Source organism: Saccopteryx bilineata, chromosome 5 (assembly GCF_036850765.1).
Source record: "Saccopteryx bilineata isolate mSacBil1 chromosome 5, mSacBil1_pri_phased_curated, whole genome shotgun sequence".
Taxonomy (NCBI): Eukaryota; Metazoa; Chordata; class Mammalia; order Chiroptera; family Emballonuridae; genus Saccopteryx; species Saccopteryx bilineata.
In genome coordinates this window covers 154,966,096-154,984,993 of record NC_089494.1, presented here as the reverse complement: position 1 = coordinate 154,984,993, position 18,898 = coordinate 154,966,096, and the positions used below count along the sequence as shown (strand labels likewise).

Here is an 18,898-nt window from a genome sequence, read left to right as displayed (position 1 = left end):
ATTTAGAATAGAAATCCTAAAAATACTCAGAGATATACAAGAAAACACAGAAAGGCAATTTAGGGAGCTCAGAAAACAACTCAATGAACACAAAGAATATATTACCAAGGAAATTGAAACTATAAAAACAAATCAAACAGAGATGAAAAACTCAATTCTCAAGCTAAAAAACAAGGTAACAAGCTTAGCTAATAGAACAGGCCAGAGAGAAGGTAGGATTAGTGAAATAGAAGACAAGCAACTTGAGGCACAACAGAGAGAAGAAAGAGACTCAAAAATTTTAAAAAATGAGAAAGCCCTACAGGAATTGTCTGACTCCATCAAAAAGAATAACATAAGAATAATAGGTAGATCAAAGGGAGAAGAGAGAGAAAATAGAATGGAGAACATATTCAAACAAATAATAGATGAGAACTTCCCAAGCCTGTGGAAAGAACTAAAGCCTCAAATTCAAGAAGCAAACAGAACTCCGAGTTTTCTTAACCCCAACAAACCTACTACAAGGCATATCATAATGAAACTGGCACAAACCAACGACAAAGAAAAAATTCTCAAGGCAGCCAGGGAAAAGAAGAATACAACATATAAAGGAAGGCCCATTAGATTATCATCAGCTTTCTCAACAGAAACTCTACAAGCTAGAAGAGAGTGGGCCCCAATATTTAAAGTCCTGAAAGAGAGGAACTTTCAGCCACGAATACTATACCCATCAAAGCTATCCTTCAAATACGAAGGAGAAATAAAAACATTCACAGATACAGAAAAGATGAGGGAATTTATCATCAGAAAACCCCCACTCCAGGAATTACTCAAGGGGGTTTTCCAACCAGATACAAAGAACAAAACAAAACAAAACAAGTAAAAGCTCCACCAAGAACAAAATAAAACCAAATTTAAACTGTGACAACAGAAAAAGGGGGGGGGGGGACGATGGAGATTAATAGTAGCAAAGGATGATGGAGTACAAAAGTACTCACAAGAAAGTGCACTACGATGAACAGGGTAGGAACCCTTTTCATTACTTAATGGTAACCACCATTGAAAAAACCACCAGAGAAGCACATGAGATAAAAAAGATAGCAACAGAGGAAAGAAGTATGGAATACAACCAAATAAAAACAAAAGATAGAAAAATGAAAGAGAAGAATCAAACAAGACACAAAACTAACAGAAAGCAATGTATAAAATGGCAATAATCACAAGTGTCAATAATTACACTAAATGTAAATGGATTAAACTCACCAATAAAAAGGCACAGAGTAGCAGAATGGATTAAAAAACAAAATCCAACTGTATGCTCCCTACAAGAAACTCATCTAAGCAACAAGGATAAAAATAAATTCAAAGTGAAAGGCTGGAAAACAATTCTCCAAGCAAATAACATAAAAAAAAAAAAAAAAATAGACGTAGCAATACTCATATCTGATAATGCTGACTACAGGACAGCAAAAGTACTCAGAGACAAAAATGGTCATTTCATAATGATTAAGGGGACGCTGAATCAAGAAGACATAACAATTCTTAATATATATGCACCAAACCAAGGAGCACCAAAATATATAAGACAGCTATTTATTGACCTTAAAACAAAAACTGACCCTCCAAGATCTCTGTTGTGGGTGTTGATAGTTCCATTTTCTGCTGCTTTGTTTAATATATAGTGTTCCCTCTATTCCTCTTACCTCAATGCCCCACACATATTTCAGGCTGGGACCTACTCCTAATTTAGAGCTCTCTTTCCCCCTTTTGCCAACTTCTATTATGAATCTACCTTTGCCACCCAGCTTAGTGTATCCCAAGGTTCTTTTTACCACGCCACAGTCACAGAGCTCCAGGGAAAAACAACCTGATCTCATCTCTCCAGGCAGAGGAGAACAGAAGCTCCATCTCCACACATGCTGCAGATGGCTTTTCCAGTCTACCTAAATCATTACCAGCTAGAAGCATCGGTCATTGGAACTTGGACGTGAGCTGCAAAGTATAGAATTGTGACAATTCCAGTGCCATGAGGACTTTTCCTGGATGTGGACATTTTCTGGACTCCTGCTCCTTGTGACAGCTCCTAACAGACTGAACTGGGGTTGGGTTGCATTTTTCAGGGATTTGGCATGGTGATGGTGCCAACTTGGACTTGGTGAACATGTTAAGGACACTACTCTTTTATGGATTCTTGCTGTATTGGCCAAGAGTTTGCTTAAAGGCTTTAATCACTGTGAAAAAAAATTTAGAAGACTGGATAAAGAAGATGTGGCACATATACACTATGGTTTACTATTCAGCCATAAGAAATGATGACATAAGATCATTTACAACAAAATGGTGGGATCTTGATAACATTATACGGAGTGAAATAAGTAAATCAGAAAAAAAAAAAAGAACTGCAGGATTCTATACATTGGTGGGACATAAAAATGAGAATAAGAGACATGGACAAGAGTGTGGTGGTTACGGGGGACGGGGGGAGAGAAGGAGGGAGACGGGGAGGGGTAGGGGGAGGGGCACAAAGAAAACTAGATAGAAGGTTTTGGAGGACAATCTGACTTTGGGTAATGGGTATGCAACATAATTGAATGACAAGATAACCTGGACATGTTTTCCTTGAATATATGTACCCTGATTTATTGATGTCACCCCATTAAAATTAATAAAAATTTATTTATAAAAAAAAAACTGACAAAAATACAATCATACTTGGAGACTTCAACAAACCACTGACAGCTCTAGATCGGTCACCCAAACAGAGAATCAATAAAGATATATTGGCCTTAAACAAAACACTAGAGCACCTGGATATGACAGACATCTACAGGACATTTCATCCCAAAGTGACAGAGTATACATTTTTCTCCAGTGTACATGGATCATTCTCAAGAATTGACCATATGTTGGGTCACAAAAACAACATCAGCAAATTCAGAAAAATCGAAGTTGTACCAAGCATATTTTCTGATCATAAAGCCTTGAAACTAGAATTCAACTGCAAAAAAGAGAAAAAAAATCCCACAAAAATGTGGAAACTAAACAACATACTTTTAAAAAAATGAATGGGTCAAAGAAGAAATAAGCACAGAGATCAAAAGATATACACAGACAACTGAAAATGACAATATGACATATCAGAATCTATGGGATGCAGCAAAAGCAGTGATAAGAGGGAAGTTCATATCACTTCGGGCCTATATGAACAAACAAGAGAGAGCCCAAGTAAACCACTTAACTTCACACCTTAAGGAACTAGAAAAAGAAAAACAAAGACAACCCAAAACCAGCCGAAGAAAGGAGATAATAAAAATCAGAGCAGAAATAAATGAAATAGAGAACAGAAAAACTATAGAAAAAATTAATAGAACAAGGAGCTGGATCTTTGAAAAGATCAACAAAATTGACAAACCCTTGGCAAGACTTACCAAGGAAAAAAGAGAAAGAACTCATATAAACAAAATCCAAAATGAAAGAGGAGAAATCACCATGGACATCATAGATATAAAAAGAATTGTAGAATATTATGAAAAATTTTATCCCACTAAATTCAACAATCTAGAAGAAATGGATAAATCCCAAGAACAATACAACCTTCCTAGACTGAGTCAAGAAGAAGCAGAAAGCCTAAACAGACCAATTAGCAGGGAAGAAATAAAAAAAACAACTATTAAAAACCTCCCCAAAAATAAAAGTCCAGGCCTAGACGGTTACACTAGCGAATTCTATCAAACATTCAAAGAAGACTTGGTTCCTATTCTACTCAAAGTCTTCCAAAAAATTGAAGAAGAAACAATACTTCCAAACACATTTTATGAGGCCAACATAATCCTCATACTGAAACCGGGCAAGGACAGCACAAAAAAAAAACACTACAGACCAATATTTCTAATGAATATACATGCTAAAATACTAATCAAAATACTAGCAAATTGAATACAACAACATATTAAAAAAATAATATATCACGATCAAGCGGGATTCAAGGATGAATTTCAAGATGGTTCAACATACGTAAAATGGTTAACGTAATAAACCATATCAACAAAACAAAGAACAAAAACCACATGATCTTATCAATAGATGCAGAAAAGGCATTTGATAAAATACAACACAATTTTATATTTAAGACTCTCAACAAAATGGGTATAGAAGGAAAATGTCTCAACATGATAAAGGCCATATATGATAAACCATCAGCTAACATCATATTAAATGGCACATAACTGAAGGCTTTCCTCCTTAAATAAGGAACAAGACAGGGTTGTCCACTGTCTCAACTCTTATTTAATGTGATGCTAGAGGTTCTAGCCAGAGCAATCAGACAAGACAAAGAAATAAAAGGCATCCACATCGGAAAAGAGGAAGTAAAGGTATCACTTTTTGCAGATGATACGATCCTATACATCGAAAACCCCAAAGAATCTACAAAAAGACTACTAGAAACAATTAGCCAATACAGTAAGGTTGCAGGATACAAAATTAACATACAAAAGTCCATAGCCTTTCTATATGCCAACAATGAAACATTTGAGAATGAACTAAAAAAAAATAATCCCCTTCACGATTGCAACAAAAAAAATAAAATACCTAGGAATAAACATAACAAAGAATGTAAAGGACTTATATAATGAAAACTACAAACCATTGTTAAGAGAAATCGAAAAAGATACAATGAGATGGAAGAATATTCCCTGTTCTTGGATAGGAAGAATAAAAATAATCAAGATGGCCATATTACCCAAAGCAATATACAAATTTAATGCAATTCCCATCAAAATTCCAATGACATTTTTTTAAAGAAATGGAGCAAAAAATCATCAGATTTATTTAGAACTATAAAAAACTCCGAATAGCCAAAGCAATCCTAAACAAAAAGAACGAAGTGGAGGCATTACAATACCTGACTTCAAACTATATTATAGAGCCACAACAATCAAAACAGCATGGTATTGGCAGAAAAATAGACACTCAGACCAATGGAACAGAATAGAAAGTCCAGAAATAAAACCACATATATACAGTCAAATAATTTTTGATAAAGGGGCCAACAACACACAATGGAGAAAAGAAAGCCTCTTCAAAAAATGGTGCTGGGAAAACTGAAAAGCCACATGCAAAAGAATGAAACTCGACTATAGTTTGTTCCCTTGTATTAAAACTAATTCAAAATGGATCAAAGACCTAAATATAAGACCTGAAACAATAAAGTACATAGAAGAAAACATAGGTTCTAAACTCACGGACCTTGGTTTTAAAGAGCATTTTATGAATTTGACTCCAAAGGCAAGGGAAGTGAGGCAAAAATAAATGAATGGGACTACATCAGACTAAGAAGTTTTTGCTCAGCAAGAGAAACTGACAACAAAATAAACAGACAGCCAACTAAATGGGAAATGATATTTTCAAACAACAGCTCAGATAAGGGCCTAATATCTAAAATATACAAAGAACTTATAAAACTCAACAACAAACAAACAAATAATCCAATAAAAAAATGGGAAGAGGACATGAACAGACACTTCTTCCAGGAAGAAATACAAATGGCCAACAGATATATGAAAAGATGCTCATCTTCATTAACTATTAGAGAAATGCAAATCAAAACTGCAATGAGATACCACCTCACACCTGTTAGATTAGCTTTTATTAATAAGATAGGTAATAGCAAATGTTGGAGAGGCTGTGGAGAAAAAGGAACCCTCATTCACTGTTAGAGGGAATGTTAAGTAGTACAACCATTATGGAAGAAAGTATGGTGGTTCCTCAAAAAAAAACAAAACTGAAAATAGAACTATCTTATGACCCAGCAATTCCTCTACTGGGTATATACCCCAAAAACTCAGAAACATTGATACGTAAAGACACATGCAGCCCCATGTTCATTGCAGCATTGTTCACAGTGGCCAAGACATGGAAACAACCAAAAAGCCCTTCAATAGAAGACTGGATAAAGAAGATGTGGCACATATACACTATGGAATACTACTCAGCCATAAGAAATGATGACATCGGATCATTGACAACAAAATGGTGGGATCTTGATAACATTATACTGAGTAAAATAACTAAATCAGAAAAACCAAGAACTGCATTATTCCATACGTAGGTGGGACATAAAAACGAGACTAAGAGACATTGATAAGAGTGTGGTGGTTACAAGGTGGGGGGGAGGAAATGGGGGAGGGGGAGGGGCACAAGAAAACTAGATAGAAGGTGATGGAGGACAATCTGACTTTGGGTGATGGGTATGCAACAAAATTGATTGACAAGATAACCTGGATATGTTTTCTTTGAACATATGTACCCTGATTTATTGATGTCACTCTAGTAAAATTAATTTTAAAAAATACATATAGACCTGTGGTGGCGCAGTGGATAAAGCGTCGACCTGGAAATGCTGAGGTTGCCGGTTCGAAACCCTGGGCTTGCCTGGTCAAGGCACATATGGGAGTTGATGCTTCCTGCTCCTCCCCCTCCTCTCTCTCTGTTTCTCTCTCTCCCTCTCTCTCTCCTTTCTAAAATGAATAAATAAAATAAAAATAAAAAATACATATATATATATATATATATATATATATATATATATATTGTATATATGGCCCTGGCCGGTTGGCTCAGCGGTAGAGCATCGGCCTGGCGTGCGGAGGACCCTGGCTCGATTCCCGGCCAGCGCACATAGGAGAAGCGCCCATTTGCTTCTCCACCCCCACCCCCTCCTTCCTCTCTGTCTCTCTCTTCCCCTCCTGCAGCCAAGGCTCCATTGGAACAAAGATGGCCTGGGCACTGGGGATGGCTCCTTGGCCTCTGCCCCAGGCGCTAGAGTGGTTCTGGTCGTACCCCGGAGTGGCAGAGCATCGCCCCCTGGTGGGCAGAGCGTCGCCCCTGGTGGGTGTGCCGGGTGGATCCCGGTTGGGCGCATGCGGGAGTCTGTCTGACTGTCTCTCCCCGTTTCCAGCTTCAGGAAAAAAAAAAAAAAAAAAAAAAAAAAAAAATATATATATATATATATATATATATATATATATATATATATATATATATATATATCTAGACCACAAAAAAGCATGTTAATAGAAGTAAAAAAAAAACAAAAACACCCTTAGGTTTCAAACAATTCACTGTGGTATGTTTGAATGTTACTAAAATTTTTTCTTTTTTTTTTCCTGAAGCTGGAAACAGGGGAGGCAGTCAGACAGACTCCCTCATGCGCCCGACCGGGATCCACCCAGCACGCCCACCAGGGGGCAATGCTCTGCCCATCCAGGGCGTCGCTCTGTCGCGACTAGAGCCACTCTAGCACCTGGGGCAGAGGCCAAGGATCCATCCCCAGCGCCCGGGCCATCTTTTTTTTTTTTGCTCCAATGGAGCCTCGGCTGCAGGAGGGGAAGAGAGAGACAGAGAGGAAGGGGGGGGGGTGGAGAAGTAGATGGGCACTTCTCCTGTGTGCCCTGGCCAGGAATTGAACCCGGGACTCTTGCATGCCAGGCCGACGCTCTACCACTGAGCCAATCGGCCAAGGTAAAATTTTTTCTTTTACAATTACTTACCTGTAAAAATAAGTAGCTGGGCAGTACATTGTCAAACGAAGGGCTGAGATATACTGGTTCAGTCATTCTTATGCCTATACCTCTGAAAAGTAGGAAATCTAATGTTAGTCTGTATAAATTACATTGTCTACACAAACTTCATTTCTAGCAACATACACAAGTAGCATTGTCAAATATTAGCTGTTCTGACTTTTAAAAACCGCATTTTACTTAACTCCAAGATACTCAGAATAGTCCAATAAATTGTTTCTGATTTTTACCTGCAGTAGAAGGCCATCAGGAGAACTAAAAGGGATAAAGTTACGTAAGTTTTTTTCTTTGGGCAGAAATAAGTAAAATGAAAAGCAAAGAACATCCGCTACCCCTTTGACTAGCTCCTATTTGACATGACAAATAAGTTAAACCAATTATTGCTCAGGTATGGGATTACATACTTTTAAAAAATATTTTTATTATATGTATCTCCATATAATAATGCAAAGTACAAGATATCAAGGATAACCTGTTAGTAAATTAATCAATCTATCTCTATGAATCTATAAATGGTTCAACTCAACTGGAATTCAAGAAACAAAGGGTGTAAACTTACTGGCTGAATACTAGTAAAGTTGGTTCTAAATTTTTTAATGAATATAAATAAGAAGCAAGGTGCACATGTAGCATTTTTCTGCTATGGAAGCACACTTTTTTTTACATAGGCAGAGAAAGAAATCATAACAGCATAACTGACACCAGGTGTAAAATCAACAGTTTTTTTGAGAGATGGCTGCTTCCTACTCCCATCAACAAAAAAAACATTGCTCAGAAAAGTCTGCTGGCACAGTTACTGGAACTACCAAATCAAACAAGGTAGAGAATGAAGAGTATACCACTTATGATGAATTATAGGAGGCAGTCAAAATATCAATCTCCTATTACAGAACCAAAGATAAACACAAAAGATCTAAGCTTTATTCTTCATATTCATAAAGCTTTCTAAGGAGAATAAAATCTTTGTTCTTGGCCATTTGGAAAGTACTGCTAAATAGAACTAGAGAATCCAATAACCTGTTTCTTCAGAAGAATTAATTTCACCTATAAACCCAAATTGCTACAACATGAAAAACTATTCCAGGAATCAGAGGTGTGATCCAGTCCTATGCGGGGGAGTAAGACATTTTACCCATATAAGGTTCTTTCAGCTGGTCTAATAATGAAATCTACATGGGACAGATTAGATTAACAAGAAAAAAAATAACCAAATTTAATTATATAGGCATGCATGGGAATCCCATATACATGAGAGTCAGAGACCCAACACACCTGAGAAATTCAGACACCAGAAGGGTAAGGAGATGCATATGACATTCTGAGCTGAGGATGAAGTGAGGCACCATGGGCCTTCAGAGGGGAAAAGTCATCCACAGAACATTCACAGGACAATAAGAGCAGATGTTCAGTAATTAGAAGTCTGCCCTGCCATATAGATAGGTCATAAAAAAGTTATTCCTGGTAATGACTATTATTATGGGCAAAGCTCCTAATGTAAATTCTTAAAGGGAGAGGTAAAAGATTCTTGTCAGCCTATAGCGTCTCATTTACCTTTAGCCAAAATTATTCACATGTCAAAGTGGCACATCTTAGGAAAGCCTGTTCTGAATGCTTTTGCCTGGATGGAGAAATTCATAACTTTCAGCATGTCTATAACAGCTGCCAACTTTGGAGTGATGGAGCAGTCCTAGAACTTCTATAACTGGCTGATAATACTAAGCAAAATAAGAAATGAAACTGTCTGTGGGCTTATTTAGAGCCAGTTGCAATCAGAGATGATTTAAAACTAACTATGTTTTAATTTGGTTGAATAAATCCAAACATTAATTTTTGACCACAAGTATTCATGAGAATGTTAGCTTTCTGATAACATTTACTTTGATTATTTTTTTTTTAATTTATATTGAATTCATAGCTTTTCCTTTCACAAAATTAGAATATTCTTAAAAATCTGGATAGGTTAATATATTTCATACTTTATCAAATATATCATTCTCCAAGATGAAAATATTTCAAATCAATGAAATTCAAAAGGAAAAGTAAAATTATTTGAATTATAGCATGACTGGTTGCTTACTTAAAACTCATCACCTGACTAGGCGGTGGCGCTGTGGATAGAGTGTCGGACTGGGATGTGGAAGACTCAGGTTCAAGACCCCAAGGTCGCCAGCTTGAGCACGAGCTCATCTGATTTGAGCACGGCTTACCAGCTTGAGCCAAAGGTCGCTTGCTCAAGCAAGGGGTCACTTGATCTGCAGTAGCTCCCCCCACCCCCGTCAAGGCACATATGTGAAATTAATCAATGAACAACTAAGAAGCCACAACGAAGAATTGATGTTTCTCATCTCTCCCTTCCTGTCTGTCCCTATCTGTCCCTCTCTGTGTCTCTGCCACAAAAAAAACACCTTTTATCTGAGCATTTGTTACCTAACAGACTTTTTTTTCTAAAAAACAAAAGACAAAACAAAACAAAAAGACTCATTAGAGGTGTGGGTTAAGTAATTTTCCAGTTTTATTTAAACCAAAAAAAAAATTCTTCTTATAATGCTAATAGATATTTTTTTACACTGGTTTTAATTTTCCTTGAACCACAAAAAATACTTATTTCACCCAAACAACTCTTAATAACATACTTTAGTTCAGATAGCCCATTGAAGATTTCTTTGCGGCTTAATTCAGAAATCCCATTTCCAAGAAATACTTTTGTTCCACCAAATTCTTTGGCTCCTTTCTTACATTTGCCTTCAATATCAGAGTATACAGAAACAACATCTCCAGTTTTCATAACTAAAGAAAGAAGAAAATCACATTATAATGATCTATTCATTGATAGAAAAACAGTTAAAATTCTTAAAGCTAGAGAACAACTCTAGGGACATCAATAGTGAGCCTGAAGCAGCCTAAACTGGCTCATCATCTCAATATAAATCCCTAATAGGAAATATGCCCATTTACTTTTAAATACCCTTAACAATAAATCTAATTCAAGGTTTTTCTGGGAAAACAAAGAAATGAAATAGTCTTCAAAATATTCTACCTCAGGCCTGACTGGGCGGTGGCGCAGTGGATAGAACGTCGGACTGGGATGCAGAGAACCCAGGTTCGAGGCCCCAAGGTCGCCAGCTTGAGCGAGGGCTCATCTGGTTTGAGCAAAAGCTCACCAGCTTGAGCCCAAGGTCGCTGGCTCGAGCAAGGGGTTACTAGGTCAAGGCACATATAAGAAGGCAATCAATGAACAATTAAGGTGTTGCAATGCGCAATGAAAAACTAATGATTGGTGCTTCTCAGCTCTCCGTTCCTGTCTGTCTGTCCCTGCCTATCCCTCTCTCTGACTCTTTCTCTGTCTCTGTAAAAAAAAAAATTAAAAAAAAAAATTCTACCTTGATTGGGAGTCTTTAGCTGAGCAGAAAAGGAAAGAGATCTTCTAATTTAAATTATTTCCCCAAAACCTAACATTCCCTAAAAAACTTTATATAAATCTTGGTATTTTGGCTCCATTCTCAAATTTCTCCATCCTTAATTTCTAAGTTTTCTTCAAAAGGATTCTTAAAAACATAGAGTTAAATTCCTCAAAGTAACCGTTCTAAATCCCATAACCCTGTTGGTATTTCTTTGTAGTTTTCCTGTTATAGCAATTAAGGCAGATTTTAAATGATAAATATACTGCTCACAAAAATTAGGGAATATTTCAAAATTAATATGAAGCGATAAAATATCCCCTAATTTTTGTGAGCAGTATACATACATCCATTTATACGTGTACATGTACTTAGAACACCTTAAAACTGTACAACTACAGAGATAATTTATGTGGTTAATTAAATTTACTTTTGTAGTCTTTTCACTAGATTATTTTCAGTAAAAAACACCCACTAATGTTAACAGTGGAAAACTGTATTCCACTTCAAAATGTTTTAAGACTATCCTATAAAATTGTCTAGCCCATTAACCTGACACTATAGCTAGGACTGTTCAAATCACACATTTCAGGAGTCAATGAACTTTCTGTATAAAAGACAAGTAAATATTTCAGGCTTTGTGAGCCACATCAAGTCTCTTGACATATGTTTCTTTGTGGGTTTTTTTATAACCTTTTATACTTACATTTTGAAGCTGACACAATTCCTGGAATATAGACATGGGCTCCTCTTAATACAGCATTGCCACATTGGGTTCCAACAATGGCTTCGCATTGCTGGATTTTTATATTCTTCCTAGGGTCATAGGACAAGAGAAATTTAATACAGTAATATGCCTCCTACATGTACCAACCTTTTCAATATTTCAACCTAAAACCTAAATAGCCTCTTTAGTCTTGATTACCCCAAGATAATGCCATTAATAAATAAATGAGAAAGAGAAAGCTAAGAACAGAATAAATACTGAGAAAATAGTTTTGTTTTTGTTTTTAAAAAGAAGATAGGTATTAGAGAAAAAAATATAAAGAGGTCCAGACGATGAAAGGCAATAAAGTGGCAACAAAAATTGCTTAATAATTTAATAAGCATTGCTGTTTTTACAACAGCACTAGAAGAGAAATAAAGTACTTCTTCAGTGACTAAAACACTAAAACACAACATAGAAAGCAATGAAAAACATGTCTAAGCCCTGGCCGGGTAGTTCAGTTGCTTGGAGCATCATCTGATAGACCAAGATTTTGGGTTTGATCCCTAGTCAGGGTATATACAAGAATAAACCAATGAATGCATAAATAAGTGGAACAAATTAATGTTTCTCTCTCTCTCTCCTTCCTCTCTCTAAAATCAATAAAACAAATTTAAAAACTAAGTGGCAAACTATTGCAAAGTAAATTATTCTATTGCATTTAATCTATTATTTCACATATATAAACATTAATTGAAAGTTTGAAGTGCCGATACTATTCACAAAACAACTATGAAAGACAGAAATCAAGAAGGCTGAATGAGAAGGGCAAATTTAGCCTCGTTTGGATCTCGAGAAGTTTATGTTATTGAATTGTGTATTCAAATGTAAAGAAAAGGAAGAAATTCAATTTTCTGACCTACTGGAAACATTGTGTTGAGATTTTTATAAAGAAAGGAAGGGCACAAATAGAGAAAATGTAGAGATCCTTTACAACTACAAATTGAATATGGGCCTAAAAAATTCTAATCTAAACACATTCTTTAGAAAATGTTACTGAGGCCTGACCAGGCGGTGATGCAGTAGATAGAGCATTGACCTGGGATGCTGATGTCCAATATTTGAAACCCTGAGATTGCTGGCATGAGTGTGGACTCATCCGGCTTGAATACAGGCTCATCAGCTGGAGCGCGGGGCTATCGACTTGAGCATGAGATCATCAACATTACCCCATGGCGCTGGCTTGAGCCCAAGGTTGCTGGCTTGAGCAAGGGGTCATGGCTCATTGCTCAGCTAGAGCTCCCTGGTCAAGGCATGTATGAAAAGCAATGAATGAACAAATAAAGTGCCAAAATTATGAATTGATACTTCTCATCTCTCTCTCTCTCTCTCTTTCACACAAAGATGCACACACACACAGAAAGAGAAAAAAGAAAGAAAAAGAGAAAAAAAAGAAAATGCTACTGAGAATATGATATTGGAAACATGGTTGTAGCAAGAAAAACCTAGCATAAAATTTTCTCTAAGTTTTTGAATAAATTTGATATTGATAATACACATCATATTCAGCATGACAACTGTATGTTCAATCTCATTAAGTTACTAATGATAAAACTGAACTTTAAAATATATTTGGTCATTATATTTAATATGTTAAATAAACTGAGGAAACCAAAATTTATGGTGAAAAATTACTTTTAAAATGGTTTACTGAGGCCTGACCAGGCAGTGGCGCAGTGGATAGAGCACCAGACTGGGACGTAGAGGACCCAGGTTCAAAACCCCAAGGTCGCCAGCTTGAGCGTGGGCTCATCTAGTTTGACCAAGGCTCACCAGCTTGAGCCAAGGTCGCTGGTTCGAGCAATGGGTCACTTGGTCTGCTGTAGCCCCCTGGTCAAGGAACATATGAGAAAGCAATCAATGAACAACTAAGGTGCCGCAATGAAGAATTGATGCTTCTTATCTCTCTCCCTTCCTGTCTGTCCCTTTCTGTCCATCTCTGTCTCTCTCTGTCTCTATCACACACACAAAAAAATTGTTTATTGAGTATAAATAAAATTTAACTTTTATTTTGATATTTTAAACAAATGTATGATATTAAGCTTCTAGTAAAGGATCAGTAAAAGAGTAGAGTATGTATTTTTTTTTCTGAAGCCCATAGAAATGGAGGGGGAAAAACCCAAAAATCTGAGAAAATTCCATTTGCAATAAAAGTAAGAAAAAGATATAATCCCAATGATAAATAATAATTTCCTGACACAGTGAAATTTGAATCAAATTTAGTTTCTCAACAGGAAATGGATGTTTCTGACAAGAAAAGGTTCCTGGGGCCTAAGCACATATTCATACTTAGAATCAGGACTGCAGTGAGGTTCACAAAGCAGAAAAGAGACTGAGGATGCCCCGTCAGGCAATGTTCATGGCAACCGAGCAGAAAGAAGGACTGGACTGTCAGAATGGGTACAAGCAGAGAATGTGTTTTCTCTAACAAACCTGGGTAAACTACCTAGAAGTAATGGAAGGAAGAGAAGAGAAATAGCAACCCACTTTGTTGCTCCTCACCCAAGTTAACTAAAGTACAAACAAAAATGTAAGCCCCAAACAGAAGCTATGAGCTATGAGCTAAACGCCTTCAGAGAGAGCCTCAGTCTTTATCAGCTCTGCTCGCTATGACTGGAGATATGTCACTAGTGAGGTCCTGGTGAAAGTATTTCTGAAAAACAGCTGATTAGTCATGTAGGTACATACTTCATCCCATTTTGTATCATCCTAGATGTATCTATCTGAATGTAACTTTCCATTCAATGAAAGAGAAGTAGAAAGACTCAACATGGGGCCTATGTACAGCTAGGAAAGGAAAAACAAAGTGATAAGTAAAAGGTAGATAAAAAATGTACAGCCTGACCTGTGGTGACGCAGTGGATAAAGTGTCAACCTGGAAACACTGAGGTTGCCGGTTCAAAACCCTGGGCTTGCCTGGTCAAGGCACATATGGGAGTTGATGCTTTCTGCTCCTCCCCCCTTCTCTCTCTCTCTCTCTCTCTCCCCTCTCTATAATGAATAAATAAAATCTTTAAAAAAAAAAGTACAACAAAAAAAGAAAAACATTCAAATATTTCTGTATATTTTCAAAGATGCTGAAAGGAAAAACCCCAAAAAGAGATATAAGAATGACGAGTTACAAAAAAAAAGAAAAGAAAGAAAAAAAGAGGGCCCTAGCCAGTTGTCTCAGTGGAAGAGCGTCGGCCCAGCGTGTGGAAGTCCCATATTCGATTTCCGGCCAGGGCACATAGCAGAAGCACCCATCTGCTTCTCCACCCTTCCTCCTCTCCTTCCTCTCTATTTCTCTCTTCCCATCCCGCAGCCAGGGCTCCATTGGAGGAAAGTTGGCCTGCGTGCTGAGGACGGCTCCACAGCCTCCGCCTCAGGCACTAGAATGGCTACAGCAGCAACGGAGCAACACCCCAGATGGGTAGAGCATTGCCCCTGGTGGGCATGCTGGGTGGATCCCGGTTGGGTGCATGCAGGATTCTGTCCGATTGCCTCCCACTTCTAACTTCGAAAAAAATACACACATAAAAAGAAGAAAAGTGAACTTGCAGAGCTCAGAAAACAAAAGGATAGTATATCCTCTGAAATATAAGAGTTAATACAACAAGCTTGATACTGTTCTTCTCAGAATGTCCTGCTTACAAGGTTGGCCCTGGTTGGCATCTGGAAATTTGACTGGGATAAAGTTCTGACTTAAAACTTTCCCTAATAAGAGTGGTATATTGCTCCTGAATTGTTTATACAGCAAGGTAGTGTATTCTGAACACCTGCCTTCTTTCTGGGAGCCTAGACTTTTGGTACATGCTAGGCAAAGAGTGCCTACATAACCCACACCCAATAAATATTTTGGGCACTGAGTCTTTAGTGCACTTCCCTACGAGACAACCATTCCACATGTCACAATTGGGTGCTAGAGAAATTAAGCATATCCTGGGAAGAAGACTCTTAGAAGCTTGTGCCTGGCTTCCTCTAGACTTTGCCCCATGTACCTTTCCCTTTTGCCGATTTTGCTTTTGTATCCTTTAGTGTCATAAATCTTTGCCATGAACATGACTACACATGCTGGGTCCCAAGAGTCCTTCTATCCAATCACCTATCTGAGGGTTGTCTTGGGGTACCTGCACTGGGAATCCAACATACAAAGTCCCAGGGTTTTAATAATAGAAAATAGAATAGTAACAGAAAAATATTCAAAAAACTACTGGAAGACTTATAACAAAAAAGTTACACCATGTGTCATTAGGAACTAAGAAAGAATAGTAAAAATCAAACTACATCCTAGCCAAGTTTCTAAAGATCAATGAGAAAATATCTCATAGATCTCCAAGCAAAAACGAAGATACTATAACAAAGGGGATAATTTCATCCTTGGTCTCAGATTTCTTCATGGCTACACTTGATGCCATAAGATTGTAAAAGTAGCCTGACCAGGTGGTGGCGCAGTGGAAAGAGCATCGGACTGGGATGCCGAGGACCCAGGTTTGAGACCTTGAGGTCGCCAGCTTGAGCACGGTTTCATCTGGTTTGAGCAAAAGCTCACCAGCTTGGACCCAAAGTCACTGGCTCGAGCAAGGGGTTACTCGGTCTGCTGAAGGCCCGCGGTCAAGGCACATATGAGAAAGCAATCAATGAACAACTAAGGTGTCACAAAGAAAAACTGATGATTGATGCTTCTCATCTCTCTCTCTCTCTCTTCCTGTTTGTCTGTCCCTATCTATCCCTCTCTCTGTAAATAAATAAATAAAAATTTAAAAAATAAGATTGTAAAAGTAATGTCTACAAAGTGCTAAGGGAAATATCATGTGACCTGAAACTACTATAATTTGCCAAGTTGTTGTTTAAATATAAAGCCAACAGGCAATTCTCAAGCAAGACAGTAAACAGAGCACATGAAAGACATACTGTGGAGATGGAAGCAGGTTGCAGGTCTGATAAATGACACAGTCACCAACCAAGAGATTAATCAAGATAATTCAGAAATAAACTGCGCCATAAGGAACAAAAGTAAGAATTGAATCCATTGGAATTTTGCTCATAGAACACAAATGTGATAAACCTTTACAATGTTAAAAAACTAACGTAACTGGCTAATGGAAGTTTTAGGTAAAATTTAAGTGTAACACCTTCCTCACGTTTCATAGTGGAAAGTCAAGAGATAATCATTGTGATGATGAGTTTAAAAAACAAAAAAAAAATTGACTTGCTCCTTTTAGAAATGTAAGGTAGGTATGTGGCTTTATAATTCCAAATGATTTTTGAATACTTTCCTACAGTAACTCACCATTTGTATTTTATACTTGACTAATGGTCTCACGAGTAGCCTAGATCACTACAGAGAATAGGATGAGAGGATTATTAGGGTCAAGTAAAAGCAGTAAGTATAGAAAAGAGTTAAATCATCAAAATATTTTAAAAGACCTAAAATTTTAGCAGTGATAGCAAGAATGGAAGTGTAAGACTTTCTCAAATACTCTTAGGAACAATAACTGGTAAAACTTTTTAGAAGGCAGTATGCCTCAAACTAAAATATGCACAGACCCCTGAAGCAGTGATTGTGTGTTGTATTAATTTATTCTGTAGACATGCTTATGCAAGTCCACAAAGAAATAGCTAAGAATAGACAATGTTGATAATAATGAAAAACAGGAAAAAATTAAATATCTATCAATGAAGGGCTTATAAAAATAAAATTGAACTCAATGATAATCTGAAATGAATTAAGAAACACAATCTTTAAAGACCTGTGATTATAATTGGCTGTAATAACTGACTGGTTTAAAACTAAATAGGAGATAGCACTGGTTTCCTGATAAGACACTATAATGTAAGAGAATTTTCTGTACTGATAGAAATAGTCTATGTCTTGTTTGGGCAGGGTCTTTGCTAAACAATTATACACATTTGGCAAATCGTAGGAAGCAGAATATTTAATTATGATCTCTCCATTTCACTGTATGCAAATTTCATCTTACAATATATAAGGCAACTTACAAAAATCACTTTTTAGATTGTAAAAGTAATACATGCTTATAGTAAAAAACAGAACAAATGTCACAGGTGAAAATTTCCTCTTATCATTTTTCTCCCCATCCAACTGCCTCATAGGTAACTACTCAGAGTTAACCCCTGTTAATAGCTGGGTATATTATTCCCTTCAGACTTTTTTCTATAGATAAATATACATAAATGTGTAGTTGTGTGTAACTTTTCTTAATTGCAAAAGAAATGTAATTACCCTATGCACAGCAACCCCACATTAAAGACCATGTAGTAATCCACTGCATGGATAAGCCATTGCTATACTGTTGAATACTAAATTACTATAAAGTTTTAACAAATTAAGCATTTTTATATTTATTACAATTTTTAGAGGTATAAAATAATTATACCATAATTATCAAAATGCTCCTTGGGAAAAAACTCCCATTATGAAAACCTATTTTTTCAATTTCAAACATGCCTTCCAAATACATGAGTAAAACAATAACTGTTCTACTCACAGACAATACATAGTAATTTAACATGATTGTGAATTAATGAATAAAATTTTGCAAACATATCAGCTATGTAAGTAGAAAATATGTTATTTTATATTTTTGTTGTAGCTCAAAAAGTTTTAATGTAACAGTGGACTCTCTTAACATTTAAAAGTAAACAAATGGAAGTTTTTTAGAAAGTGGAAAGAAAAAACTATCAGTCTCTACAACAAATGGACCTAAAATGCACTACTCCCCAAGTTTTGGGCCTGTTTCCAGTTTTCTTTTGCCATATTTTCCATAATAGAGTGTGAAGTCAGCATTTACAAATTTGTGAATTCCTAGCTATACTATTGTAGAGGAACTCAGCATTATCACTAAACAGTAAATAAAGAACCTGTGATAGATTTTCACTTAGACATATATAATTTGAAAATGAAATAGTTACAAACCTAGGTCCAATAACAGGAATAAGTAAGACATCCTGAAGGTCTGGGTGTTGAAGAATAGGAATACTTAATCCATTAAATTGCTGTTAAAAGTAAAGAAATAGAATTATAAAGCAATCAATTTTATAAATTTCAATTCATGGAGCTTTTCAGTATCATTATCTAGCAGAGCATGAAGCTTGGTTAGGGATATTTTCATGTTATTCCATGGGAGACTATAAAGCAAAGCCTTCTAAACAACTTTGTTCTCTATATATGA

At 36.6% G+C, this 18,898-nt stretch overlaps 1 protein-coding gene across 3 annotated transcripts in view; it reads right to left on the bottom strand.

The window, feature by feature from the left end:
- The window catches only part of NSUN6 (NOP2/Sun RNA methyltransferase 6), an 86,991-nt gene that overhangs the window by 39,958 nt on the left and 28,135 nt on the right, over positions 1–18,898 (bottom strand). For all 3 annotated transcript variants that reach the window (XM_066232434.1, XM_066232433.1, XM_066232431.1), the window contains 4 exons: positions 18,643–18,722; positions 11,664–11,773; positions 10,193–10,346; positions 7,530–7,611 (listed from right to left, as the gene is read on the bottom strand). In XM_066232434.1, the coding sequence (XP_066088531.1) occupies positions 7,530–7,611; positions 10,193–10,346; positions 11,664–11,773; positions 18,643–18,722 (426 nt within the window). The remainder of the gene's footprint in view (positions 1–7,529; positions 7,612–10,192; positions 10,347–11,663; positions 11,774–18,642; positions 18,723–18,898) is intronic.